Raw genomic sequence first — 27,912 nt, 5'->3', positions numbered from 1 at the left:
TGTGTTGTAAATTTCTAAAAATTAAAATTTGCAGGTATTTTTTAATCAGTCACCTAAATTTATGTTTTAGATTGTTCCAGTTTACAGTTAGAGCAGCAAACCTCTTGTGTGGCTCTTTATAACCGCCCCCCATTTCCATGATTAAATACCGTGGAGTGTTTCATCCATGCCTTTCCTTTCTAATTCTCCCTTCTCCTGGGCAGTCTTCCAGGCCATCTTTAGAGCTAGCCACAAATGATTACTCGTACTTGAGTTTAGGACTTTCTTTAGCTCATTTTGAAAACTTGCTTGATGTTATACCTTTTTATACCTTGCTACTTAATATGTTGAGGTCCACCTGCAATATAATAGATGCCCAACTGCCCAATTGCAGAGAAAAGAGTGATTTGACCTTAATAAAGGTGAATTTTTTAAAGTTGTAAAATGTGTTAAAAATATATATATATCCCCAAAAATATATATCCCCTAATGTAGCCTTTATTGATTTAACTATGTATAAACCACGTAATCAACACCCTGCTAAGTTTAAACATTATTTCACTGTGTATATTTATTTGTCTTTTAGTCATGCGTTTTTAGTCTGTGGCTAAGTGTGAAACTAGATTTATTTGTGAAAATTAAAATGGGACAATAAGTGAAATGTGCTTTAGCCAAAACTCAGTATTGAAGCCAAGACTTAAATGCCATTCCTGATTTAGATAGATACTGAAATCTGATTTCCATCATCCGTAGGATGCTAGATCAGCAACATTGCCACGTTTTATTTGAGACAGTAAAGTAGTTCAGATGCTTTGCTATAGAGGAAGAGGCGTGCATGTCTTCTTACAGCCAGAACAAATTAAGATCAACCCTTGTCTTTGGCACCAGGATAATAAAACAGCGAGAAAACTAACCCTCAGAGAGCTATTATCTTTCCTACTTATTAGTAGGAAAGAGCAGGCTCACTGGTTTCTCAGCCTTGGTTGTTTCTTTTTCTTTCTTTCTTTCTCTCTCTCTCTCTCTTTTTTCCCCCAAAAGAGGGCTGTTGACCACCACATGATACTCATAAAATATTGTCATTTGCCCACTGAAATGGCTAGGAGAGTACAGATACTCATTTATTGTGTAAAGTAACAGGTTTATTCCAGAAAATACAGTGGCCGCTGGCAGCCTTGCCTACTGGTTGCTGCTTCCTCTTGAGTGTGATCCTTTGGTTTACCAATTTTATAGTCTTTTAGAATGTTCAACAGGAAGGAAAGGTAAATTATGTGCTGGGAGTTCATAATTACTTCAGACTCTTATTTAATGCTTACCAGTCTGCTTATATTACTTTTTAAATGCACATTTCAGTGTGCTTATTATCATAATTTAACAATATTCATGAAAAAGAAACAAACAAACAAAACAACCAGGTTAAATACAGATGTGAGGAAATGCCATGGGGTGTCCTCCTGCCCCTAATTTGGAAATGTTTATGGAAGTTCAGATAATCCAACTTTATCACCCAAGCAGAGAAAAGGAATTTGAGTTCGTCTTAGACCAAATCACCCCCATTTTTAAAAAGTTTTTCTTGTTTTTTTTTTCTTCTCAGCTGCATGAATAAACTGTAGTAAATTATTTTTATATAGTTAATGGTGTCAGGCATAATATGTTGCTTACAGTTTTTAAACCTCCTTCCTTAAACAGGTTTGCTGAGTAACTGTTTAAAAATTTGCTAAAAGATCTTTATTCCCATTTAATTTCTTTGTGAGTTATAGCAAACTTTTGTTAGTTTTTTTTTTTAAAAAAGCCTGTTTAATAAAAACAGTAGGATTGAGTTGAAATTTTGACATTTTTCTTGAATTTATATGTTTGTGTTGTTATAACTTACATTGATAGATTTTGACTGGTGAATTTAGTCTCTTAACATTACTCATGAGATAATGTCTATTCTAGATGTGACTAGTACAATTGAAGCCTTTGAGATGGGTGCCAAACAAATCTAACTTACTGATATCCAGTTGTTTAAGTATTTAAGCAACATGAGGTTTTCACTTAAATACACAAATAAAATTTATTTTAAAAATAATTAAACCATAATGGTCTTGCAAGTTGCCCCTACTAAATGCTTGCATTTAATACTTTTGGATAAATTTAACTTTGAATATACTTCCTCCAAATATTTTGTACTTTTTTGAATGTACCCTAACACTTGATGCATTTGTACCCCTGCTTCTACCAGAAGAGATAGCTTTTCCCTGTTAAGTATTAAAAAAATTAGTGTATGGCTTAATATGCCAGTCTGTTTTTACATTATTATGTTAATTTCCCTAGGAAAGAATTCCAGACTTTTTTCTTGACAAGTTATATATTTTTATTTATGCAAACATTTTAAGTATTTAATATTAAAAGCTTTTTTTTGTTGTTGTTGCTACTGATTATATGACATTAAATATTTTTATATTTCCTTTAGTTACTCAAAATAGTAGGCTCTTAAGAAATCTATGAAATACATCACTGCAGTTGTCATCTGATTTGTCTTTAGAGGACAAATTAAATGACTAATCTAAAATCATTTGTAAGAAGTAAGGAAAAAAGTTATTAGGTAAGTTCAGATCAAATTATTTCTGATTTTTTATACTCAGGATATAGCAGTTCTGTATTACATTCTAATAAACTTTATCCTTTGATTTGTAAAGTCTATGCCACTAGTATAAAATAGATATTTTGTGCTGTTAATTTCTATAGATTGTGAGAATTAGCTCTAATATACCGAAACATTTAATCATTAACTGTTTTTTATACTAGTGGTTTGCAGTTAACTGTCAAAATATCTTCTAGGGACATTTTCTGGCATGTAGAACTCTGTACAGTATCCTATTACTCATATTCCTCTCCAAGAGTGGAAGATAACTACTGTTCCTTTACTCTCTCCTTTATTGGATTATATTTTAAGATGGTTCTGTTCTAACTCTAGACGTTATATATCAGCTCCAATATTTATCTCATTTTATGACATTTAATTCTTATAACCAGTAACATTAAGGTGTCCATAATTTAGTGGCTTTCAGTCCAGCTAAAAATGGGTCTGCATGGTACATGATTACATGGGGAATCAGTTTTCATTAGTTTCTCATGATAGAGGCATGTTGGTTCAAATGCAGATTATTTTTCTTTACCCCAAATGAAAAGTTACTAAGATTGCCCCTGTAACATTAAAAATTCAGATAAATAGGTTAATTATTATATGGAAGCTTAACAAATGTTTGTTTTTACCAGTATTAGAAATGCCAGGCCATTAAACAAAACTGGCAGCTTAAAATTGGGCAAATTTGATAAAATGCATTAGCATATTTCAGCCTAGTAATAAGGTTCTCATGCTTTCTCTCTCCTGTTTTTCATTTCCAGTGTTCTATTTAGGTGAGTTTTTGAATTCTGATTTTTCATTTAAGTTTCCCTCTCCACTTCATGAATAATTACCCCAAAGAGAATGTTTCATTGTCCTAGAAAACGTCCAGCTCAGGTGCCTATTCAGATGCTCATTGGACACTTGTTTTACTCAAGCTCTTATATTCATATAAATGTTTATTTTTCCTTTATTGTTGATGTTTTTCCATTTGTTTCAAGTAAGCCTTCTGGAGATGATGACAGAATTATGTTGCAGTCTTTCATTTGCTGTGTGTTATATAAAAGCTTATATTTTATTTTGCTAGACAAAAAGAAGATACATTTGTAAATATGTGACAGTTTTATGTTTTTCTCATTATTTTATCCCCTCTACTCAGCTAAGTATAAAGATATTGTTCATCTGTAATATTTTCCTCCCTTTATAGGGCCAACCTTGCCCAGACAGAATTCACAACTACCTACCCAAGTACAGAATGGTCCGTCACAAGAAGAACTGGAAATTCAAAGAAGGTAAAGTCATAAGTTATTGTTTGGACTTTTTCTTTCTGTTGCAGAAGACTGCACTGTGAACTTCCCAATATTGAAATACATAATGTTTTATCAGCCATTTGAAAGCCAGAACTTTTGTTATTACTTATGCTTTTGAAATCACCATTAATAAGCCAGCAGATAATGGTTATGCTAGACACAGTATTAAAAATTTCATATCCTTCTTTTTTGTAAACATACTCATGGTATAAGTGTAAATTTTAAATACACTTAATAGAATACAAAGAGTCTTTAGCCTTGAAAGAGTCTATTTTTATAGCAGTTATAAATTGGCCGCTTTGGCTTCCACATGTCCAGTTTTACTAGGAAGTACCTAGTAGTGCTGAGACGCTGCCCTGGAGCCTCGTAGTGGAGTGAGGACCACGCACTCTGTCTTGTCTGCTGAGGGAACAAGGTGGGTGGCATCTTTTTCATCACTTCAGTGCAGTTTAGAAATGCACTTGAAGCTATAATACAGCCTCTTTTAGGGGTAGGTTTTACTGAATTAGCAAAGAGACTGGATTATAAGCAACTGGGTAGCAACAGATGTATAAAATTCAGGTACATTCCATAACCAGAACTGAGTCAGTCCAACCAGATGTCCCATTTAGAAAAAGAAAAGAAAACTTCTTAGACTTCTGATGTTGCTTTTTTTCACTATTAGGTCACCCCTTTTTTGTTCAGGAGCGTCAGTACCCTTGTTAGATAGACTACTGTACAGATGTATTTTTCCACCTGCAGAGCATTTGCCCTGCAGCAGGCCTGCAGCTCTGACATTTCTTGTGGCCTTGGGTTTGGAGCTCACGTTTGAAAACCTTGTTCGGTTTTCTGCTCTGTTGTCATAACATGTGCATCACGTTCCTCTGAGACACAGTCATAGGGATCTCCTGTTGGGTTCATTATCGGCTGTTTTGGAGTATATCTACTTAGTTCTTGAGGAGGGCCCCCAGCACCTCCCAAAATAAATTTTACTTTTGCCACTAAACTTAGGTAATCGTTCCGATTACTCCAGAGATATCCTTCAGATTTGATGAAAAAACATTCAACTCTGGAATGATGCCTTATTAGATATAAGTAAAATTAAGTTTCTGTAAAAGTAAGTTTGAAGGATATAATAATTTGAGTTTAATATTGTTTTAAACATATAGAATAATTCCAAGAGTTAGAAATTTAATGTTGTTGTGCATGCACGCACACACACGTGCACAAAGGTGGTTGATAAAGATGACCACAGTATTGAGAGTAACATGTTTGCAGATAAACAGGAAGAACAGAGGGTTCGAGGCAGGATAGGTTCCCTCTAGTAATATGGAATGGGTGAGCACCAGGAAAGAAGGAACAGAAGTGGGAGCTATCAAAGGTGCCTGCAGGCCAGGTGGGCGGCCACTGCACAGCACTGCTGAGAACTAGCAGCCTGCGTCTAGCGTTGGGAGTAGGTGTTGTGTGAGTTTTCATTGTTTTGAAAACCTGTGCCTTGTGTCAGTTTTTTCCCCCTCCCTGAGTGTGAGCCCTGGCATTGCACATCTGGTTTTTCTGTTTGTGTATAAGTGGACACTACTAAAGGCTCTGGAAATAGTTTGTTTTAAATTGGGGATGTTTAGTTGAAGACCTTAGCTCTGATTTTGAAGAGTTAAGTTCAAATGTGGATTTTAAAAATTTTCTGCTCATGGTCATGCACAAGACGACTCTTTTAAGTAAACCTTCACAAGACACCAGTGTGTGTGTCTCTCTCAAAATAGTAATTTCATTTCTGTTCCTTCTCTTTATTCTCCATGTCTTTCCTTTTTAATCTGGAGAAATCTGTCTTTGGCTCCACAAATGTACTGGACCTGACAGGCTGCTGCTTCTGTTGACCCACTTCTGTTGTAAATTCGTCTTCCCAGTCACCCACCACTTTCTGTCTGCCTTTTGGTGCTCTCCATAGTTTCTCCTTATTGCTAACCCTTCTCCCTTTCTTCCTTTTCTGTATCTCTTATTTTTTTCCTATACAAGACTCTGCACTTAACTATCTTTTTTTCTGTCCACAGTATTTCTTTGGAAAATTGGTGATGTAATTGGATGTTGTTCTTTTCTCTTAACTTTTTATGCTCATGGTTTCTAAATCTGTGGCTCCAGCACTGAAAGTCCATTTGAGATACAGACCCACATATCCAGCTAAATGTAGTATTGCGGGCCTTTTCGAGAAGTTCATGAAAGCAGCACATTACCATCTCCCTACTCCCAGCACCTACTTGCAAGTATCCATGCACATTCAGAGGGTCTCAGACCTTCAATTCCAACAGTGAATCCTCAATGAGAATTCCTGTTATAAAGCTCATCAGTTTAGATACCGGTATCTACATGACCCCTCAGTTTAAACCCCTGAGATCTCTTCCTTAATGTACATTCCTTCTTTTTAATATTTCTCCCACAATTTCAGCTGAAAAAGTCTGTAATCATCTTCACATACAGTTTCTATTCAAGTATACCTAGCTAGTTTCTTTCTCTAAAAACTTGATGAAATTATAGTCTGATTTCTCACAAGTAATAGCTTTCTCTAGTACTTACTCTCTCATGCCTTTATCACTCCTTTAGTTGCCTAGCTGCTTTTTCTGTCTTTAGCAGAGCCAGAGCCCTTTCATTTCTTCCTACCTTGCAAAATTGAGTTTTCTTGCACATGGCAAAGAAAGTCACACTTACAGAAGCACATAAAATGGAAAAAAAAAATCTACCCAATATTCCCCTCCCCTCATGCAGATTCCCAGGAGCACTCTTAGTAAGTGCAGTTAGTAAATTAAGCGGTCATGTATCTATTTCTTGATTAATCAAGTTACAGATAGAAGCTTTTGATACTTTAATTTTCAAGTCATATACATTTGCAGTCTTTTCTATAACTTTAATTAAATCTTTGTTTGCACGCAATCTTTTTCCCCCTTCCTAGAATCCTTTTAAGTACTAACCATGGTAATCTGAGTTTTCACAAAGTTGTAGCTAAACATGGATTTTTTTTTTCATTCCTCTTGCTCAGTATTTAGTGGATTTTTTCTATTTGAAGTCTCATCCACAACTCTAAAAGAGTTTTTTTTTTTTTCTTAATTTCTTAGACCATTTTCTTCCATCTGTTTTCTCTTTTTTCAGGAAATCCTAATGGTCAAGTGCTGGACCTTCTGAGTAGTTATTTCCTTGTGACCCATATCTTTTATTTTATTTGCCTCTCTTTTTGCTCTGTATTCTTGGCAACTTTCTTAACCTTTTGTTGGTGGGAATGTAATATGGTACTGTGGAAAGTAATATGGCGGTTCCTCAAAAAGTTTAATATATAATTACCATATTACTGAGCAATTCTGCTTCTAGGCATATACCCAAAGAAAGTGACAACAGGGTCTCAAATGATACTTTTGCAACAGTGTTCGTAGCAGCATTATTCATAATAGCCAAGAGGTGGAACCAACCCAAGTGTCCATAAACAAATGAACGGATAAACAAAATAAGGCACATAATACACCATGGAATATTCTTTGGTCATAAGAAAGAGTGAAGGTCTGAGATATGCTGCAACATAGGAGAACCTTGGAAACTGTATACTCAGCAAAATAAGGAAGACACAAGGATAAAAAATTATGGTGCCATTTAGATATGGAGAAACAGCAACTCTGATGACATAGAAAGTAGATTAGAGGTTACCAAGGGAGAGGAGGGGGATGGAATGGGGACTATGTATTTGGATATGGAGTATGTGTGTATTAAAAGAAGAATGCTGTAACAGCATTAGAGGGCTAAGGGAATATAGTGCATCCATGAAACAAAAATCAGTAGTTATTTAAAAAGAAAGCTATCGGAGAATAAGAAAGTGTACTTAGGGGAAAAAACAGCATTAATTTAAAAAACAGGAGGCTTGAGAAATAAAGTTGAGGAAATGGTCCTGAAAGTCATCTTTTGATAGAGATGGTATATGAAAAAGAAAATAATATCAGATTAGGAGCTTCATTGTTCAAATAGTAGACTTCGAGGGGTGAGGGGGCTTAAAAGAAGAACAAAAATATGAGGAAATGGAATCCTGAAACAAGTCACCTCAGAAAATTTCCTGGAATTCAGTGACTGATCACCTAGATCGGGGTCTGCAGACTTCCTCTGTGCAGGGCTGGCTGGTAAATAGCTCGGTCTCTGGGGGCCATATGCTTTCTCTTGCCATGGCTCAGGTCCTCCTTTGTAGCTTGCCGAAGACAATATTTAAGTAAATGGGTTTGGCTAGATTTACCCATCTAGATAGAGTTTGCCAGCCCCTAGACTAGACTAAAAGGGCCCACTAAGTACCCAGCCCAAAAAGAGGGGGCAACAAATGAAAGCCGTGCCACCAAGGCAGCTCACCACGGCATTTCTCAATGCCCGAATAGAGAGGTTTCCAGACCCGAGAGGGAGTGAAGTGGCTGAGAGAAGACCACCCCGGAGGGCCAGCATCAGGGTGGCAGCGGCCTTGGTGTGGGGAGGGGCACGGCTTCCACCCACAGCCGCCTCTGGGGAAAGAAGGCGAGCAGCACAGAAGCTGCAGGTCCCCTGGCGTTTGAGCGTATTAATGGGCTTTACGGTTCTGATGGGGAATTTGGGGTGAAATAGGGATAGGTGTACAGAAAAAGAATCAGATGGAAAAAGAAGTTTTTCACACCAGAGTAAAAGAAATTGTTCTGGAAAGTAAAGGATCAGCCAGGAATATTAGTGGATAGTGATGTATGTATCCAAAACGGTGTTATGACTTTATTGAGAGAAAGGGAAAGGACAAGTTTTTTGGGGGTAGAGGTATGTAGGAAGGAAAGCTTCATCTGTAGTTGGGAAGTCAGTAGAAAACATCTGTAAAATGAAGAAGCAATATTTCTAAACAAATTAATGTATTTAGAACCATGAGGCAAGTCCCAGAGTATTGAAAGCAGTTGCTTTTGGGAAGCAAAACCAGAACTGGAAAGGGCTGGGCAGAGGATTACTGCTTTGTTTGTGTACTCCTGTTAAAATTTAATTGTTATTTGTAATTGTGAAGTTGAGTTGATAAAATGAAAAGTTATTTCAGGTGTTAAGTCATGTTAGTCTAAAGTCTTTACTGTAGTAACATGATAATACTATAGTTTGCTGGTCCACATCATTTCTTCATCTCATGTTTTTATCCCTACTCATATTATTAATATTTGTCTTCTTCAGCTAACTGTGATGAAAATATGTATTCTAAGCAACAAGAGTCAGTGCTATGTTAGTCTCATTTTAGAACTCAGTTCAGTTAATATCTATTAATAGTTTGCACATCACTACTATTTGAAAGTTATAAAAGGGGAATAGTAATTCCAGCACAGAACAGCAGAGCTGGAACAATGCAAGTATATAGCCCTCCGCTTCTCCATCCGAGACAGGATGGACCAAAAGTTGACTGCCTCCTGTTGTAAGTATTATCTCTTGTCTTAGGAGATTTGTTATATTAAAACTCAACTACCTTATTAATTTTTATCTATTCTTTATTTGCTTACTAACAGAGGAGTGAAATACCCATATTATACAATTAAAATATGTGTATGTATTTTGATTTTCTAATAAATGTCAGTAACGTCAAAGTATTAAATATTACAGAACATTTTTTCTTTGCCTCTCCTCCTACTTTATTATGTCAAAATTTAAATCACTATTTAACCCTAACCTAATACCTATTCATTATAAATAAGGTTAAATGAAATGTTTTTAAAATTTTAATTTACATTTTGATTGTATCTAAATAGTAAATCTGATTCAACATAAACTAAATATATGTTTGAAAGTAAAATTTGCTATTACTTTTATTGTGAGCCAGTCCTTTTTACATTTTTGGATAGCTCTTTTGGGGAGAAAGATATTTTGTTGGTGGTGGGAATTATTTCTGATATTATTCTTTAAATGCTCTTGATAGTTATAACATTGGTCTTTTGTGCTATAAAGTTGTTTCTAAGAAAATTTTACATTATTATAAATGTACATATTCTAATTTGAAAAGGAAAAGAAAGTGGTCTCCCAGAATTATTTCATCGTTTGGAGTAAGGGTACTTGTACTTTGAAAAAGTCTTTAGGCAGTTCTGTTAGAGAATGAAGAAAACAGTTAGTTATGGACAGAACTCTAGAAAATGGAGCCACATGTATTTCCAGTATGTGAATTAATATAGTGATAGCTCTAAGAAAAGGAGAATTTGTGAATTTTTCAACTGTCCCACTAAACAGATCTGCAAATCCTGCTTTAGAAATTACAGCATGAAAGTCATATTTATAAGCCATCCAATTTAGGTGGGAATTATTCATGCCACTAAAGGCTTGTGGGGCATGGATTTTCTGTCTCATGCACTCCTTTGGGAAATATTGATTAGGTGGGTGTCTTTTCAGTGATCTAACTAAAAATTAGGAAATTCTAACACACTCCTCTCTTGTGTTCAAGCAAGAAAATGTACTGTCAGTAGATTTCCTGCACTGCATGTACTGCCTGCTTGAATCATCTGTTGACAGACTTGGAACATCTCTCTAGTACTGTGCTCTTACCCTATGTCAGCAGACATCTTTATTTTATATAGACTGAAAACCCTAGAAAATTATGACATGGGATCAGTCTTCCTAAGTCAGTTGTGAATGCCACTATTCGTTAAATAATTTTTTCAGACTTCCCTCACCTATACCTGGCCTTCTACATGTGACTTATGCTGACTTTTTTGTGTTTAAGTCATTGTCTTGCTTAGAAAACCAACCATTAACTTGGGAGTAAAAAACTAAGAGCTTGAATAAGAAATGAAATGTAGTCATGGAAAACTGTGGGTTCAGGTGTCAGCAGTATTTACATTCTCATATAAATGATGTAAACCCTGAATGTTAATTTAACCAGAACTCATCATGCCCCCAGAAGCTTGGATGGTGAACGAGTTGGGAGGCATCTTCCTATTAGAAATAGGTAATCTCTGCAGTTAAAAAATAGGAAACAGCCTGAAGAGTTGGCATTGATTGCCTCTGAAACATAGGAAAGGAAGGTGGGGAGTGTTTGGGCAGGGAATTGATGATGTTTGCACCTGTAGGATTTGGACAAAAACAAAATAAAATAAAGAGGTGATACAGAAGTGTCAAAGGTACCTTTGTAAGACCTAATATAATTTGGAGTTTTTCACCGTAGATTTCTTGGTTTAGCTAAAGTTAATGCTTAAACTTATTTAAGTATTTAAAGTGCTCTAAAGTTAAGTACTTTCCCGTAGCTTCTATGTTAAAATACATTCTAATTAGAATAATATGCTGGTTATGTTTAAAATGGTCCTGATTTTCCAACCCATGTTGAGTGTTTTAAATTTCCTACAATATAAAATGTAATAGAAGCCCCACCTTAATTGCAGGTTATTCAGAAAATAACTGACTCCTCTGTCTAGTTTGCTCTTAAAAGCACTCTTCTGAACATATATCTAATTTCTTGCCCTCATCACTGCAGTCTCTGCATAACAGAGGTCGGTGCTAGTCCTGAAAATTGGGTAGTGTCGTTTAGCAGTCAGGATTAGCAGGCACTTTCCTAGCAAGGGCTTTCTTCTCTTTTCCTGGTGCAGTCACTGTCAGGATGGGAATACATGTTTCCAGAGAGAGCCTGTGTGGGTTCATGAGAGAAGAGGGTTTGCCAAGTGGCCTTTTTAAAAATAGCCAACTTAGAGAAGCACGAATGGGGAAGATTTTGGGAAGTCCAATCAGAGGTCTTTACTGATTTAACCTGTAAACAAAGGAGACTCCTCACGTCTGCCATCCAGTTCCGCCTCTGATCGCACACCAGCCAGTGAGCTGGTCAGTCCAGGGTGTCCCAGTCTGAAATCTCCAAATAACAGTAATCACTGTGCCTTGCAGTTATTGAATAGCTTTTATGTGCCAGGTAATTTTAAAAGAGCTTTTAAGGTACTTCTGCCTTTAATCTTCCCTACAATGCTATAAAATACATGTGTAAAACAAAGAAAACTTCAGAAAAAAATTTTAGTAATGGTTAGCTTTCACAGCAAAACATTCACTTAGGTCCAGGTGGATACATGGAAACATGTTTTTGGAAGAAAAAAATCAAACTGTACATTTTAAGGCTGTACACATTAAGCTTCTGTAGGTTCTAATAAAATCACAAAGAAACTCCATAGTTAACATTTGAAGTCAGAATAAAAGAGGAAACCGTTAGGGAATAAAAGAAGAACTGAATAAATATCAAGAAGAGATGTGAATCTAGATAAGACACTACAAGCACAAGCAACAAAATAAAAAATAAATTGGACTTTATCAAAATTAAACTATTTTAGGGAAGTGGCTGTGGCTGCATCAGTTGGGCCCCCGCCTACCATGTGGGAGGCCCTGGGTTCGTGTCCCGGGGCCTCCTTGTGAAGCAGGCTCACCCACACGCCGTGGCGAGCCGCTGGCCCACAAGCGCCGCGGAGAGCTGACTCAGAAAGGTGACGTGACAAAAAGTGAGACCAGGAGAATCACAGGAAGAGCGTGCAGCAAGTGGACACAGAAAGCAGACAACAAGCAAGCTGCAAGGGGGGTGGGAATAAATAAAAATAAATACAGACACACTGAAGAATGCACAGGAAATGAACATAGCAGACAGCAAGCAAGCTACAAAGAGGGGGGGATTAAAAAACAACAACAAAAGAATTTTTTTTAACTATTTTTGTGCACCAAAGGGCATTATTAAAAAAGTGAAAATACAACCTACAAAATAGGAAAAAATATTTGGAAATCATATATTTTATAAGGGTTTAATGTCCAGAATACAGAAAGAACTACAGCTCAACAAAAAGACAAACCTACAACATTAAAAGAATGGGCGAAGTATTTGAATAGACATTGCTGCAAAGAAGATGTACAAATGGCCGGTAAGCACATGCAACATCATTTGCCATTAGAGAAATGCAAGTCAAAACTACAGTTAGAGACCACTTAATACCCTCTAGGATGGATAACTATTATTTTAAAAAAAACAGCAACAGAAAATATTGTGTTGGTGAGGATGTAGAAAAATTAGAACTCTCATGCAGTACTGGTGAGAATGTAAAATGGTGCATCCGCTGCAGAAAGCAGTTTCGCAGTTCCTTAAAAAGTTAACAGAGGATTGCTGTATGAGTCAGCAATTCCACTTATGTATGTACCCCAAATAATTAAAAGAAGGGACTCAGACAGATACTTGTCCGCCAGTGTTCTTAGCAGCACTATTCACAGTAGGTTAAAGATGGAAACGTTTGTGTGGCCAGTCCATCCAGTCATACAAAGGGTCCTGCAACAGCCTGGGTGAACCTGGAAGACATCGTGCAGAGTGAAATAAGCTGGACACGAGGACCGGTGTTGTGTGCCTCCACGTACATGAGATATCTAGAATAAGCAAATTCATAGAGACCGAAAGGTAGATTTCAGGTTACCAGGGGCTGGGGTAAAGGGGAGGGGAGTTATTGCTAAATGATAGAGTTTTTGTTTGGGGGATGAAACAGTTTTGGTAATGGATGTTGGCTGATGGTAGCATGACTGTAAATGTCATTATCACCACTGAGTACACTTAAATATGGTTAAAATATCAAATTTTATGTTATATATGTAACCATAACCTAAAAAAGAAATTTGAAATGAGCAAAAATAAAAAGTTAGATCATGTTTTTAAAAAGATGTGAATGTTTATCTAGTTAATCTTTAAACTTACTAAGACATCAGTACGATTGAGAAGGTAGCTGTGGGTGAAGGGTGAACTTAATGTGATTCTAGAATTGACCTAAAAAGCTAAATGTGTGAATAATCATCTGGAAAGCCTCAAAAAAGGAGTGATAAGGGCAGATGCACCCTCTTGGGTATTGAAGTATATTTCAGATGTCCAAGCATCAGAAAACTGGCGCCATACTGGATTAAGAGATCTATGGACCAGAACATTCTGGAAGTTCAGGAGCCAGCACATGTAAAGGTGGCACCTTAAACTCAGGCTGTAAACTGATCAGCAAATGGTGCTGTGACAGCCAATTCCCCATTTGGGGGAGGTGGGCCTAGGTCCTGTTTGACGTCTCACACCCAGCGTGCATTTCAGATGATAAAGGATTTTATTGTACAAAACAGACCCATAAAAGTTTTTAGGAGAAAGTATGGGTGATTATATAACCTTGGAAAGGGCTAAGAAGAATAACAGAGGCAGACACATAAAAGAATAACACTAGGTTTTTCTACATAAAAATTAAAAGTCATTGCAAAACAATGCTTGTTAAAAATTCGAATCATATTGCAGTGACCTATGGACTGTGGTTAATGGTAATACTGTAATACGCATTCATCTACTCCAAAGATGTACTGTGTTGATAATGGTAGAGTATGGAAAAAGTGTGCTGCATGTAGGCTATGGACCTGGTAATAGTCTGATGATATTACCTCATAACCTGTAATAATTGTTCCAGCACGGTGTGGCGTGTTGATAGAGGGGTGTTGTGTGGGAATTCTGCACATGTGCATGATTGTTTTGTAAGTTTACAACTTCTGTCGCAAAAGTATACTTTAAAAATAATAATAGGTAGGGAAACGGACTTGGCCCAGTGGTTAGGGCGTCCGTCTACCACATGGGAGGTCCGCGGTTCAAACCCTGGGCCTCCTTGACCCGTGTGGAGCTGGCCCATGCGCAGTGCTGATGCGCGCAAGGAGTGCCCTGCCACGCAGGGGTGTCCCCCACGTAGGGGAGCCCCACATGCAAGGAGTGCGCCCCGTAAGGAGAGCTGCCCAGCACGAAAGAGAGTGCAGCCTGCCCAGGAATGGCGCCGCCCACACTTCCCGTGCCACTGACGACAACAGAAGCGGACAAAGAAACAAGACGCAGCAAAGAGACACAGAGAACAGACAACTGGGGGAGGGGAGGCGAATTAAATAAAATAAATAAATCTTCAAAAATAATAATAATAATAGGTGGGTTGGGGGAAAATACTTTGGTTAGTGGTAATATTTTAAAAAATATCTTCCCCAGTCTGCTCTCTGTGTGTTCTTCTGTGTCTGCTTTGCTTGTATTCTCATTAGGCGACTCCGGGACCGATCCTGGGACCTTCTGGAGTGGGAGAGAGGCTGTCGTTCTCTTGTGCCACCTCAGCTCCCTCTTTTGCTACATCGTCTTATTGTCGCTCCTCTGTGTCTCTTGCTGCGTCATCTTGCTGTGCCAGCTCTCTGCGTCGGCTGGCACTCCTGTGGGGGGATGGCACTCCACATGGGCCAGTTTACGCCACAGGCCAGCTTGCCCTACCAGGAGGCCCTGGGCATCGAGCCCTGGACCTCCTGTATGGTAGACGGGAGCCCAGCTGCTTGAGCCGCATCCACTTCCCAGTAGTAATATTGTGAAGAAGCTCTTTAATCATTAGTTTAAAATATTTTACAACAATGCCAGGTATTGGTGGTGGAGTGAAGAATGAGAGCCCTGTATGATGCTATGTATGTTTTGTAAGTTCACAACTATTACTATACACTTACTGTTTATGTATGTTTATGTATGAGTGATATATTTCAATGAATTTTTTTCAAAGCAAAAAAAAAATTAAACATCAACAAAAATCTATAATTAAAGCTTAAAATGCAGACCACTACCACCATGTAAGACAAAGGGTTATTTTCATTAATATAAAAAAGAGCTCTTTGAAATGAAATATAAAGAAAATGACTACCTCAAGAAAACTGATCAAAAAACCAAAAATAGCCACTTCACAATATTAATACAAATGGCCAGTAAACCAGTTGCCAAGTACTTAGAAGTAATCAGATAGAGGCAAACTGTTACATGTTGTATGTTTCCAGTCAGATTAACAAAGATTAAAAATGATGATCATGTCCATTGTTGGTGAAAAGGAAGTAAACATTCTTACATATTGTTGAGCTTCTGGGGGGTGTTGATTGGCTTAACTGACCCTAAAGAAGATTTAGAAACATGTATCAGAAATCTCAGGAAATTTAGGGCTTTTCACCTAGCAAATCTGTATGTCAGTATTAATCCTTAGGGCATAGTTGGGAAAGTATGAATGTGTTTTGCCGTTTTTGTCATAGTATTAGGATAGTTTATATCTCACTGCGGGGGACAGCTTAAACTGGACTCCTGAAGACTGGAATACTATGTGCTCACAAAAATGGAGATGTAGGATTGTGTGTGTGTGTGTGTATTTTAGGTGCCAGGGCCAGGGATTGAACCCAGGACCTTGCATGTGGGAAGCCGGCGCTCAACCACTGAGCCACATCGGCTCCTCATTTGTTTTGTTTGTTGTTTGTTTTTGTTAGGAGGCACCAGGAACTGACCCCCGGCCCTCCCATCTGGGAAGCAGGTGCTCAGCTGCTTGAGCTATACCTGCGCCCCTTACACTTAAATATATTGAATGGGAGAAAAGAAGGCACATTTCTAATAGGGAAATATGATTCACATTTATTTTGTTAATTTCAGGCAACTTCAAGAGCAGCAGCGACAGAAGGAGCTGGAGCGGGAAAGGCTGGAGAGAGAGAGAATGGAAAGGGAGAGGCTGGAGAGGGAGCGGCTGGAGCGGGAGCGGCTGGAGCAGGAGCAGCTGGAGCGGGAGCGGCTGGAGCGGCAGGAGCGGCAGGAGCGCCTGGAGCGGGAGCGGCTGGAGCAGCTGGAGCGGGAGCAGCTGGAGTGGGAGCGGGAGCGCAGGCTCTCCAGTGCCGGTAAGATGTTCCCAGCACACGGGGCCGAGGGCGCTTTGTGGGTGCGTCCAGGAGAAGACACTGCAGTTACCGCTCAGACGTTTCCTTTTCCTCTGTATTGCTTTTATTTCTTGGAGAGTTAGAGAAACTGCTCTTGAGAATGTACTGACATTCTAATTCTAACTCCCTATAAATTGACGATAGAGTGTAATTGAGTTTTTATGGGAAATTTTTAAAATCGGATTTCCGTAATGAGATTGCTTAATTCTTCTTGAATACAGTAGTATTATAGTACCATTTAGCAAGAAATTTACTTATTTGTATTCTAAGGTTTTTGAAGGTATAATTAAAACAGTAGGTGAAAAATACTCTCTCTAGAAGGACTAGTTATTTAAATATAAATATTTTCTAATATTGTGAAAAAATTGCAAAAATTACTAAGTCTGATGGACTTTATTGAAAGGCTTAAGGGTTAAGATACGGCCGAAAGTTTGGAGTATTTTAACATTCGTTAAAATCAGCATTTATTATAGATTTTAAGATTTATTTTTCATCTATATGGCCTTAATCAAAAGTCTCAAATGTGGGTTGTTGATTAAGTATTGGTTCCTTGGTTTGTTATTTCAGTTCATTTTTTTTTTTAACTGGGGTTATAGCCAACAAAACTACTTTTCCTCAAATAGGCTTTGAATAAGGGATTCCTAGCCCTTTAAAATAGATTTTTTGCCAGGTTTGCTATTTGTTATTTTTTAAAAAATCAACTTATGTTTATGGTCTGTCCATGTAATTTGAATGTCCTTTTAGTGGACTACATGAAAATTTTAAAAATATAAAATCTTTTCTTGTGCAGGATAAACTAATCTCTTAGATCAGTTAGTCCACTTTTTGAATAAAAAGACAACTTAGCATCCTCTTCTGGATCTCAGAATGTGTTTGTAAATTGAAGTAGCTGTGTGCGCGCGGGCCTGGTTCTCCGGGCCCGGCTCATGGGGTGCTGGATCTGTGGCTTCACTGGCTCCTTTTTCTCTCCCCTTTTCACCCTCCTTGCTGCTTCCCACCTTGTCCAGCTGCACCTCCAGACAGCTCCCTGTCTAGCGCTCCTCCTCCGGAGGCTTCCGGCTGCCAGCCTCCTCCAGCACCTCCTCCATACGCTCACGTCTTCTCCGCTCCGGTGGCAGATGCCAGTCCTGACCATGCTGTGGTGACCGCTTTGCCACCTCCTTCCACGCCCCCCACACCACCACTGCGACACGCAGCGACACGTTTTGCAACATCTTTAGGTTCAGCCTTCCACCCTGTTCTTCCCCATTACGCTACGGTTCCTCGTCCTGTGAACAAAAACTCTCGGCCCTCCTCTCCTGGGAGCCAGCCCCCAGCTGCGAAGCCCTGTGCCTGGTCTCCTTCCAGCTTTTCGCCCCTCCCTCCATCTCCTCCAGTCATGATTAGCAGCCCCCCAGGCAGAGCCGCCGGCCCCCAGCCCGTCCTCCCTGTCTGTGTCTCCTCCCCTGGGCTCCAGCCGCCTCCCTCGCCTCCAGCGGCCGATGGGCTGCCCGACTCTGCAGGGCCCGCGTCTCCGCCGCCGCCTTCCCTCGCAGCACTCGCACACTGTGGCTCTCAGGCTTCTCCTCCGAGCACCCCTCTCGCCTTGACTCCCTCACCCAAGCCCAGTGTTCTCCCTTCTCCCCCTGCAGCTGCCCCTGCCTCTGCTGAGACTCCTCCAAACTCAGTGCTGGGGGACCCCTCTGCTTCCGAGCCAGGCGTGCAGGTGGCCTCTCAGCCGGCCGAGACTCCCGCCGCGCAGGGTAAGGCTCGCCAGTGCTCCCGCACTGACCCCTGGGGACTCTGACTGCTTGGAAGGGTGGGCAGGGTGGTCTTCTCGGCTGAATCTCTTTATGCCCTAGTGTCCTGTATTTTAGCCTAAAAAATTAAAGTAGAAAATAAATGCTTATTTTTCCTGTTAGATTAATTGCATTTGGAGGCTCGCTATGAGGAATTTCCGTGCTGAACTAGGTGTGCTCTGCAGTGTCATGGTTGAATGTGCTTTCCAATATTGAAGGGCCCCATAATACTTTTCTTTAAATTTCGCCAGGAAGAATTTACTTGAATACACATTTGATCTATCACACAAGAAATACACCATCTAACTTTTTCCCTTTAATTTCTGGAAAATTTACAGACCCCTGTAGTGCCCAGCTCATTGTTGGTGGGTCGTCTCAGAGTCCCCTGGCCTCTCCAGTGTGGATTCGCGTCACCTAAACCTGCCTTGCAGGAGGGGTGCAGAGGCCGGCAGGCTTGTAGGCTCTGCCAGGGGTTCCCTGGTCCAGAACAGCGAGGCCCGGGGCGGGGTCCGTGGGGACGCCTTGCTGCCCTGGCCCCTGGGGAGGGCGGTGAGCTCCAGGCAGGGCGGCTTCCAGCAGAGAAGAAAGTGCTGTCAGTAAGACGCCTCGCAACCCTATTTATTTTTTTAAAATAGGGTTTAGGTAGGGTTACAGGAAGGAATCTGACAACAACTTTGCAATTACATAGACTGTTATAATCTGGATATGAAAATAGCTCTTTTAAAAATATTCATTTCTAAGATAGAGTGATAAGGCCTGTTCTTGCCCTCTCTATGTTAACATATTGAATTTGCTTAATAGTCAAGTCAAAATTCTAGTATGTGCAATTAGTAATTCTGTACAAGAGAAGTATAGTTAGCCTGCCATGATTAAAAATCTACCTGCCATGTCCTTAGAGCTCTAGTACTCTATGAAGCCTGGCAGCCCATTACTCTATTTTCTTCCAGCAACTTGTCTTTTCAGCTTATCCAACTGATCAAGATTAGCAGTTTTGAAAAATTTACCACCGAACATGCAAATAGCATTTCATTTGTCCTGAAATACCACTCTTAAGGCTTAAGGGAATACCCTTTAATCCAGTATTCTGATTTTAAATATGGTCTTGTTTACTCCCTTTTTATAAGATCTAAACATTTCTCTTCCTACCCATATCGTCTAGATTAAAAAACCTCTCTGCTTCAAATTTCAGGTTATTCCGTTATTTCTGAGTTACTTGGAGGTTTTACTTCGTAGTAGAGGTTTTATCCCTGGCCGCATGTTGGGTGTAATGAGGAAGATTTTAAAATATGGAAGCCTGGGCCCACCCTCCGTCATGTCCTTAGTCCAGTTCTCTGGCTGGTGACACACGACTAGACTTGGCCTGCTCTGTTGTAGAACGTCGTGACACTTAAGGTTCACGCAGAGTATTCTGGTTCTGTTATTTCAAACAGTCCTGCCATCATATACACTAGTTTGTCTTTTCAGGAATGCTGACCTCCCTACCCAGTTTTATAGGTATTCATCTTGTTTATATACCAAATCCCCCCCCCAAAATCTAATAGTTCTCTTAATAAAGTTCTGACATTAAAGGAAGTAGTCTTATACTTTGGCTTAACATTTTAGTACCTTTTTATTTATGCTTATCTTTTTTATACCTTAATCTCATTAATATGTAGTAAGTGTTTGAGTCATTCTAACAGAGGATGGCATTCTACTTTCCTCTCCCGCTAATACCACGTAGCTCTATTGCTGATGGTCTTGTATAACATTTATTTCTCTCAGGCATTGTCTCGGGACCACCTGTACCTCCCCTCCCTCCCCCACTCCCACCAGGGCCTGCCCAGCCTCCAGCGGCCCTCCCGCCCCCGCCAGGGCCCCCTCCACCCCCGCCCCTTCCCTCCTCGGGGCCTCCAGCACCACCCCCTCCACCTCCTCTCCCCAGTCAGGTGCCCCCTCCTCCCCCTCCACCCCCCGCCCCGCCCCTCCCTGCATCTGGATTTTTTGTGGGATTCATGTCAGAAGACAATCGCCCTTTAACTGGACTTGCAGCTGCAATTGCCGGAGCAAAACTTAGGAAAGTGTCACGGGTAAATACATTTCCAGATTATTGTGTTGTGTGCATATGTGTGTATATATATATGTCATCTTCTTTCTAAATATCCAAAATATTAGATTTAGTGTATTTTGATTTTATCTACCCTATGATAACTTCCTTGATTAAAAAAATGAAATGATTTAAACTTACAGAAGTTTGTAAGAATAGTATAAAGAATTCCTGTAAATGCATCACTCTGATTAACTAATTAACATTTTACCAGATTTGCTTTATTCTTGTCCTACACAAATACACACACACTCTCTCAGCATGCCCCTATTTCCCTAAATACTTGTGTGTATTTTGGGAGAAAAGGGACATTCACTTCATAACCACATTATAATTATCAAAATCAGGAAATTTAACCTTGATAGAATACTGTACAGATGTTATTCAAATTTCATCTATTGTCCATGGTCTTTTTTATGGCAATCTTTTTTCTAGTCCCATATCACAGATGCGTTTAGTTGTCAGGTCACTGTCATTTACTTTGTTCTGTAACGGTTCCTCAGTCTTTGTTTCGAGGTAGTGATGCTGTTGCACGATGTGACGTAGCTGTTCTTAGATTCTTCCTGTTTGGGTTTCTGTGGTGTTGTGCATGTTTCGGCCCTGGGTGATGCTTTGTCCTCAGTGCCTCAGCCACCCCGGGTTGCTGGGGACGGCCACTGACAGGTGTCGATGGGATCCTCATTGATGGATGTGTTCATCTCCCCTGGTTCTTAAGGTTGAACAGTACGTTCAGGTGTTTTTACCGGCGGTCCTACTGATGTGTCTGGGCGTGATGTAGCAATAAACACGGTGTTTTCTCATTAAGGTGGAGGATGCCTCTTTCCCAAGCGGAGGGAACACCACTCCCTCCAAGGCAGATACGGGTCGTGGGAACGGACCCCTTCCCTTGGGGGGTAGTGGTTTAATGGAAGAAATGAGTGCCCTGCTGGCCAGGAGGTAAGTGGACATACCCAGAATTGAGACAGTTGAGGAGTTGGTAGCCTTTTTCCAAATATAATTGAACTAGATACAAAAGTTCTTCTTTTTGGAGAAAGAGCATTTTTATACTGAGTTAGGTGATTTTTAAAAACTTCAGTTTACCTTCTTTCTAGGCGGAGAATTGCTGAAAAGGGATCAACAACAGAAACAGAACAAAAAGAGGACAAAAATGTAAGTTTATAATCAAGGTTTTCTACCAAATCTTAAAATGAAAATTCAAGCATACCTTATTCAAGCAGTCGTGTTGGAGATTTATTAATTTGAACTTGAATTTGTTTAAGGTCTCTTAGGGGCTCATTTTCTTAAATGTGCACTGAAGGAATTACCCTAGATCAGTAGTTGTCACATATGCCCTGTTAGGACCCGCTTCGGGGCTGGGACCCGGGGGTAGATGTGGTTATATTAAATATATTTCTGTGTCTTTAGGAAGATTCAGATCCTGTAGCTTCTAAGGCCACCTCAACAAGTACACCTGGTAAGTTCAAGAGAAGTATTTTAACCTTTATAAACTTTTTCTAAATGTTAACAATCCCCAGTTGAAAATTCCCACTTTACCGTGTTTGGACCAAGTGGCTGCTCTTTTAGGTAAAGTTCTTTTTTTCTAGTCTAGCAAACTTTGTCTTTTTCTGCTACCCTTTGTCATTCCAGAAGTGACTGTCACTTTCTTCTTGATACTGAGAGATTCACTAAAACCTGAAATTTTTCTGTGATTATTCTTTCTTTGAAAATCATAATTTTTACACATTCTATGTATATTATTAGTGATTTGGTCGTTTTTCAGTAAAACAAAGAAAAATACATTATTAGATGAAAGCAAACTACTTTGATTGATTCTTTTTTTAAGATTTATTTATTTTCATTTCTCTCCCCTTCCCTACCCCCCACCCCCGTCTGCTCTCTGTGTCCATTTGCTGTGTGTTGTTCTATGTCTGCTTACATTCTTGTCAGTGGCACGGGAATCTGTGTGTCTTTTTGTTGCATCATCTTGCTGCGTCAGCTCTCCGTGTAGGCGGCGCCATTCCTGGGCAGGCTGCACTTTCTTTCGCGCTGGGCGGCTCTCCTTAGAGGGTGCACTCCTTGCGCGTGGGGCTCCCCTACGCGGGGACACCCCTGTGTAGCACGGCACTCCTTGCGTGCATCAGCACTGCGCATGGGCCAGCTCCACACGGGTCAGGAGGTCCTGAGTTTGAACCCTGGACCTCCCATGTGATAGGCGGACAGTTGAGCCAAATCCGCTTCCCGGTAATTGACTCTTAAAGGCCCAGTTTAAAAGAGCACGCTGGTGCTGTACCACACTGATGTCTTTTCCAAGATTATCAAATTGAGACGGTTGTCATTTTAACTATTCATTTGAGTTAGACTGATATTCAAGGAAGTAAAGCTTCTAATTTATAGGCTAAAAGAAATCTCCTTCAACCTTTGAGGAAATGTTCTTTTTTTTTTTTAAAAATATGGAACGCTTCACGAATTTGCGTGTCATCCTTGCGCAGGGGCCATGCTAATCTTCTCTGTATCGTTCCAATTTTAGTATATGTGCTGCCGAAGCGAGCACGAGGAAATGTTCTTGAACTCAGGGAAATTTCTGACATACAAGAGCTCTTGGCCATAGAATATGCTAGAATACTACAAAATATACTCCCTAGAGGTACTTAACAAGTACTAGATCCACCATGAGACTAGACCGCTGTGTTCTTATGTGTCTTTTCTTCCTATTTAACTAAAAGCCAAGAGCTGTGCCCCACTCCCCTCCTTCTCCTTGCTGATTTCGGAATGGAGTGACGTGCTAGGATTGTCACTGGGAACCATAAAAGGGGGGTGTCCGTAGTGTATCTGTACATTTTGATTTGGAGATTACATGCTGCCTCAGAATTTTTAGAAAAACATACTTTTTTAAAAGACATACTTTTGTTTTAGTTTTTGTGTTTTTGTGACTGTGACCCATATACTCAAAAAATTGCTTGTATTCGGCATTGAATAGTGATGATTCAGTAGATAGCTAGATGATAATTAACATTGCAACTTCTTGAACTATTTTTTCTCAACCCACCTTGTTTACCCTCTGAATAAGACTCAAATCAGTTTATATTTATTTCACTGGAAATTCTCTGTGGTTTGTGACCCACTTATTTTAGCTAAAATTAATTTTATTAAAACTAGGTATAGTAGTATTTAACTACAATGTAGTAGGGTCACAGGACCCTTTAGAATTTAATGGAAATTATGAACCTTCTTGCCAGCAAAAAAAAATCACATTTTTATACAAATTTTATACTTCTTTGTTTATAATTTCAAAATATTCATGAATTCCCAGAGTTATTCATGCACCCCAAGGTAAGAACACCTTATCTATTACTTATTCCCTTGTTTAAAATATGGAGATCGACAATGACACCCTCAATGCAAAAAAAAAAGTTAAAGTAAAACATGAAAAACTAAAGCACAGAGTTTGTGTGTGTGTATGTTTATATAAAATGAAGGATTCGTTCACAAGGGCTGAGGTCTTCCTTTTTCCCTTGTTTCATTCCTTTTTTTCTTTTTTAAATTGTCATTTTGCTGGACACCTGACAGGCCAAAAAAGAAGTGAAAGATTAAAAAAAACTTGAGCACAGGAAGCTCATGGTCTAACTGCGGAGACAGACACAGAAAACCACACTTTGAACATTAAATGAGGTTTCAAAGAGGGAGGCAAGCATGTAGTTTCGAGTCACCTAGGTCCTCTTTGTAGGAAAAAATGACATTTTACTGTGCCTTGAAGGTGCTTGATTTGGCAGGGAACGGGGGAAGAGTGATGTTTCAGGAAGTAAAGGTAGCTTGACCAAGGGGAGGCGTGGGGCCAGCAACGGCCCCAGGAGTGGTCTAAGTAGACTCTTACAGAGGACTGTAGGAAAATAGTATTGGAAATGATGTGCAGAAAAGCCTTGCGAAGAGTTCAAGAGGTCAGGCCTTGTCTTGCAAGTATTGAGTTGACATCTTATTGAAACTGTTGAAACGTTAAAATGTCTTTTGTGAGGAGCGCCATGTGGAGATACAGGGAGGGTTGAGAAACGAGTTGGGATGCAAAGTAGACTTCCCCTCTCCTGGACCCCTCACCCCCACCCCGCCCCGCACACACACCCTCGCCAAGGTAGCCCAGCCTCTGCTTCCCCCGAATGTCCCCCAGCCCCTGGGGACAGAGTCAGGTGAGCCTGAAAAAGGTGGGCCAGGTCGGGTGAGGGGGCTAGGACCCCGCCAGCTGTCACAAGGCGGCACTCGCACGTCTCAGCCATTTGCAGTGACTTCTTCCATTTCCCACCTCTCTCTCTTCTTTGCTGTGGGGGTCCTGCTTACCTTCTCTTGCCTAATTGCCCCTCAGTTTCACTCAGGACTTTCCCTTTTTCACATCTTCTGGCTGGTGTTCCTTGAGCGTGTTCTGGTTCTAACTCTCCTGCACCTCCTTGTCAGATTAGTTGACGTCCCCTGGCACCTTGCTGACACTGGGTGGTGATGGAGAGAATGTGCTAGCTGCCGAAATACAAAAGAAGGAATAGAAATGTGTAATTAAGCACCCAAGAGGTGGCTGATGAGGAGCAAAGCAAGATCACTGAGAACTTGAAGGTTTTACACCCAGATGCCTGGATATGACAGAAATTCAGAACCAAAGCATTGGCTTATGGGAGAATTTGAATTTACTTTTGGTTATGCGTAGTTCGCAGGGAGGACGAGATTCCCAAGTGAGAATGTGTAGGAAGAAGGCAGTTGAGGGGCACTGTTCCCTAGTTAGAACTCCACTCAGTAGGATCACAGCTCATATGTAGACTTGATGCTCATGTGGCCCGAATGCTTGCCTCTGTGACAAGATTCCATTCCTGATTCCACCCAGTCACGTAGGGAGGGCAGTGAGAGCATCGGCCGGAACTGGAGGAACCGTTCAAAGTACAAGAGACTCCCAACCAGTGAGCCATTACATAATGCCTTTTACAGTAAGACCTTGTAAGAGCCTAGAGTGGTCGTAAAATTAACTGGAACTGTCGACCAAGTTCCAAGAATTAGTTGTTTGAGAATCAAGTATATCATGATTCTTAAATTTATTTTGAGTTGTATGAATTTTTCTCCAAAAGTACTATTTAGATTTAGATTAAATGTTAAAGTGCTTGAACACATTAAGATTATTTTGTTGTTTTGTTTTGTTTTACCATTCATTGGTAATAAAATAATTTAAAGTAGTATAACTTATTCTATTCCATTCTAATTAATTAAAATTATCCTGCCCTTATTCTTATTATCTTGTCTTTATTAGGGAAACTTCTTACCATCTTGTTTATGGAAGTTTTCCCTAGGCAAGCTTGTCACATTTGCTTATTAATTTCTTCTCATTTTAAGATCTGGAATTGTGCAAATTAGAATCCTATGGGTTTTAATTAAAATCTGGTGTTTTTTTTTTTTCTCATTTATTTTTTTGTTTTTAGGAGGTACCAGGGATTGAACCCGGAACCTTGTACATGGGAAGCAGGTGCTCAACCACTGAGCTATACCTGCTCTCCTAAAGTTTGGTTTTGAAATTCTTACATCTTTGTTTATATTACAATATAAACACGTATGATAGTATTTAGTATTTTATTTGTTGGGCAATAGCTCTGGAAGCATATAGGATATTTAATGACTTATGTTCTTTACTTTTAAAGAACCAGCAAGAAAACCTTGGGAGAGAACAAATACAATGAATGGCAGCAAGTCACCGGTTATCTCCAGGTATCAGTTTTTTCCTAAGTTATATTCTTATCTAAAAATAAATTAGTACCTTTTTATTGTACAATATTTTGAATTGTAGATTTAGAAATTGTACAAAGGAACAAGTAAAATACTCATAATCGTGTTACTCTTGGACAGCCACCAAGCTCCATTCTGTTCCCACCAGTGATTGTCTGGTAAATGGTGCCATGTACTTACTAGACTAACCAAGCTGTCTGATACTTTAAAATGACTCTTAATTCCCCCCCCCCTTTTTCCCCCCAAAATCCAAACTATATAAGAGTTGAAAGAATAGCACAGTGAATACTCAAATAACCCTTTACCTAGATTCAACAATTGGGGCTTTCATGTTTTAAAATGAAAGGCATGTTTAAAATGAAAGGTAGTAGGGAGAAAAGACTGATATGTAAGAGAGCAAAATAAAAACTGAAAATTTGAATTCGTTGGGTAGAAAGATGTATTATCTATCTCAAAGTTAAAAAACACTAGTTAACCCAGTAGACATGTGGGCATGGTCCAGCAAACTCAGCCTTCCTTAGCTAGGTATATTCATTATCATGATTGAATTGATACCGCACATCTTGACCATAGAGAAGCTTTTTCTTGATTTATGAGCTACTTGCCTTATTTTCGCCTCATTATTTTAATTCTGCTCATAGAACCCTAATAATGAACTTATAAGGATAAACTTCAAATTGTCCCAGATCTCTTCTTTGTTAGCTTCCACCTAAGTTTGACTTTCATTTTTATCTGGTTCTTTCTGCTGGTAGCAGACATTTGGTGATGATATAATTGCTTAAGCTGTAAACCAGACCCTTTTGAATGTACAGAGCTTTCAGTTTCTGAATGATTGAAAGGTGAATGTATTTGATTGGAGAAGAAAATGAGGGGAAGTGCTTTTGGTGGTTGTATTTCACAGCAGAGTTGGAAAACTGCACTTTCCCTTTCCCAGGTTCCTAACTGAGGTATAGGTTCTCTTCAGCAGCACGTTGTGAAGCCTGGCTTATGAAGGACAGGTTAGGGAATAGAACGGGATGTGCCTTTGGAGGTGCAGGTTAGAATGGGAGCGTCTTCCCTCCTCTGTGCTAGCGCTCCTGTCCCAGTGCTCCACGGGATCCCGAGGGAGCTTGCCTGAGGCCAAGCCCAGGCTGGGGCAGGTGTCAGCGTGGAAGGGCGTGGAAGGCGTCTCCAAATGAAATGTGTGCCTTGATAGGTTTGGCTCATTTAGTTAAGGAAAAAATATTCTTTGGCAAATAATTCAGAACTTCTAAAGAATGTTAATAAGAGTGTTAAAGTCACTATTTTGAAAATACATTTTATATACATTAATCAGATCTCAGTTCTTGTTATCCAGTAGTGATGGTAGTCATGTCCCAACATTGTAAATGGTTTTCCTCTCCTTTGCCAAAATAAAAAGTCTACAATCCCTGACTATTTCCTGGCCATATCTTTTGATAGATTTGACTCAACAAGTGATAAATACTAAAAAGTCATCGAAAGCAGTTTTAAACCATCAGTCAGAGAAAATGCTTCAAAGACTTACAACCATCCTGCTTTTCCTCCTGAGTTAGCTCCTCTCTTCCTCTGACAGCAAACGTACTGGCTGTGTACGTTATGTTTTCAAGTAATACTCATCTTCATACTGTAATGAGTAAAAGTACCCATTTCTGTCCTGAGCATCCATGTCAAATTATGGTAGTGGTAAGATGATTAATATCCTGTGATATTTATTAAGTAAACAAGTCAGATAGTAGAATAAAAGCC

General features: G+C 39.6%; 1 protein-coding gene and 1 non-coding gene across 10 annotated transcripts in view; one reads left to right on the top strand and one right to left on the bottom strand.

Annotated features, from left to right (window-relative positions):
• Positions 1 to 27,912, top strand: part of ENAH (ENAH actin regulator) — a 159,767-nt gene that overhangs the window by 117,619 nt on the left and 14,236 nt on the right. For 5 of the 9 annotated variants that reach the window (XM_058309348.1, XM_058309346.1, XM_058309347.2 and 2 more), the window contains 8 exons: positions 3,792 to 3,876; positions 16,304 to 16,542; positions 17,589 to 18,323; positions 20,121 to 20,425; positions 21,248 to 21,378; positions 21,534 to 21,591; positions 21,847 to 21,895; positions 26,082 to 26,148. In XM_058309348.1, the coding sequence (XP_058165331.1) occupies positions 3,792 to 3,876; positions 16,304 to 16,542; positions 17,589 to 18,323; positions 20,121 to 20,425; positions 21,248 to 21,378; positions 21,534 to 21,591; positions 21,847 to 21,895; positions 26,082 to 26,148 (1,669 nt within the window). The remainder of the gene's footprint in view (positions 1 to 3,791; positions 3,877 to 16,303; positions 16,543 to 17,588; positions 18,324 to 20,120; positions 20,426 to 21,247; positions 21,379 to 21,533; positions 21,592 to 21,846; positions 21,896 to 26,081; positions 26,149 to 27,912) is intronic. The other 4 variants (XM_058309350.2, XM_058309349.2, XM_058309351.1 and 1 more) reach the window with 2 other exon arrangements.
• On the bottom strand, positions 22,866 to 22,972 carry LOC111765139 (U6 spliceosomal RNA). Its single transcript, XR_002797557.1, has one exon. It is a non-coding gene; the product is annotated as a U6 spliceosomal RNA (small nuclear RNA).

This window comes from Dasypus novemcinctus, chromosome 13 (assembly GCF_030445035.2).
Source record: "Dasypus novemcinctus isolate mDasNov1 chromosome 13, mDasNov1.1.hap2, whole genome shotgun sequence".
Taxonomy (NCBI): Eukaryota; Metazoa; Chordata; class Mammalia; order Cingulata; family Dasypodidae; genus Dasypus; species Dasypus novemcinctus.
Note: the sequence above shows the minus strand (reverse complement) of the source record. Positions and strands in the feature narration are given on the sequence as shown.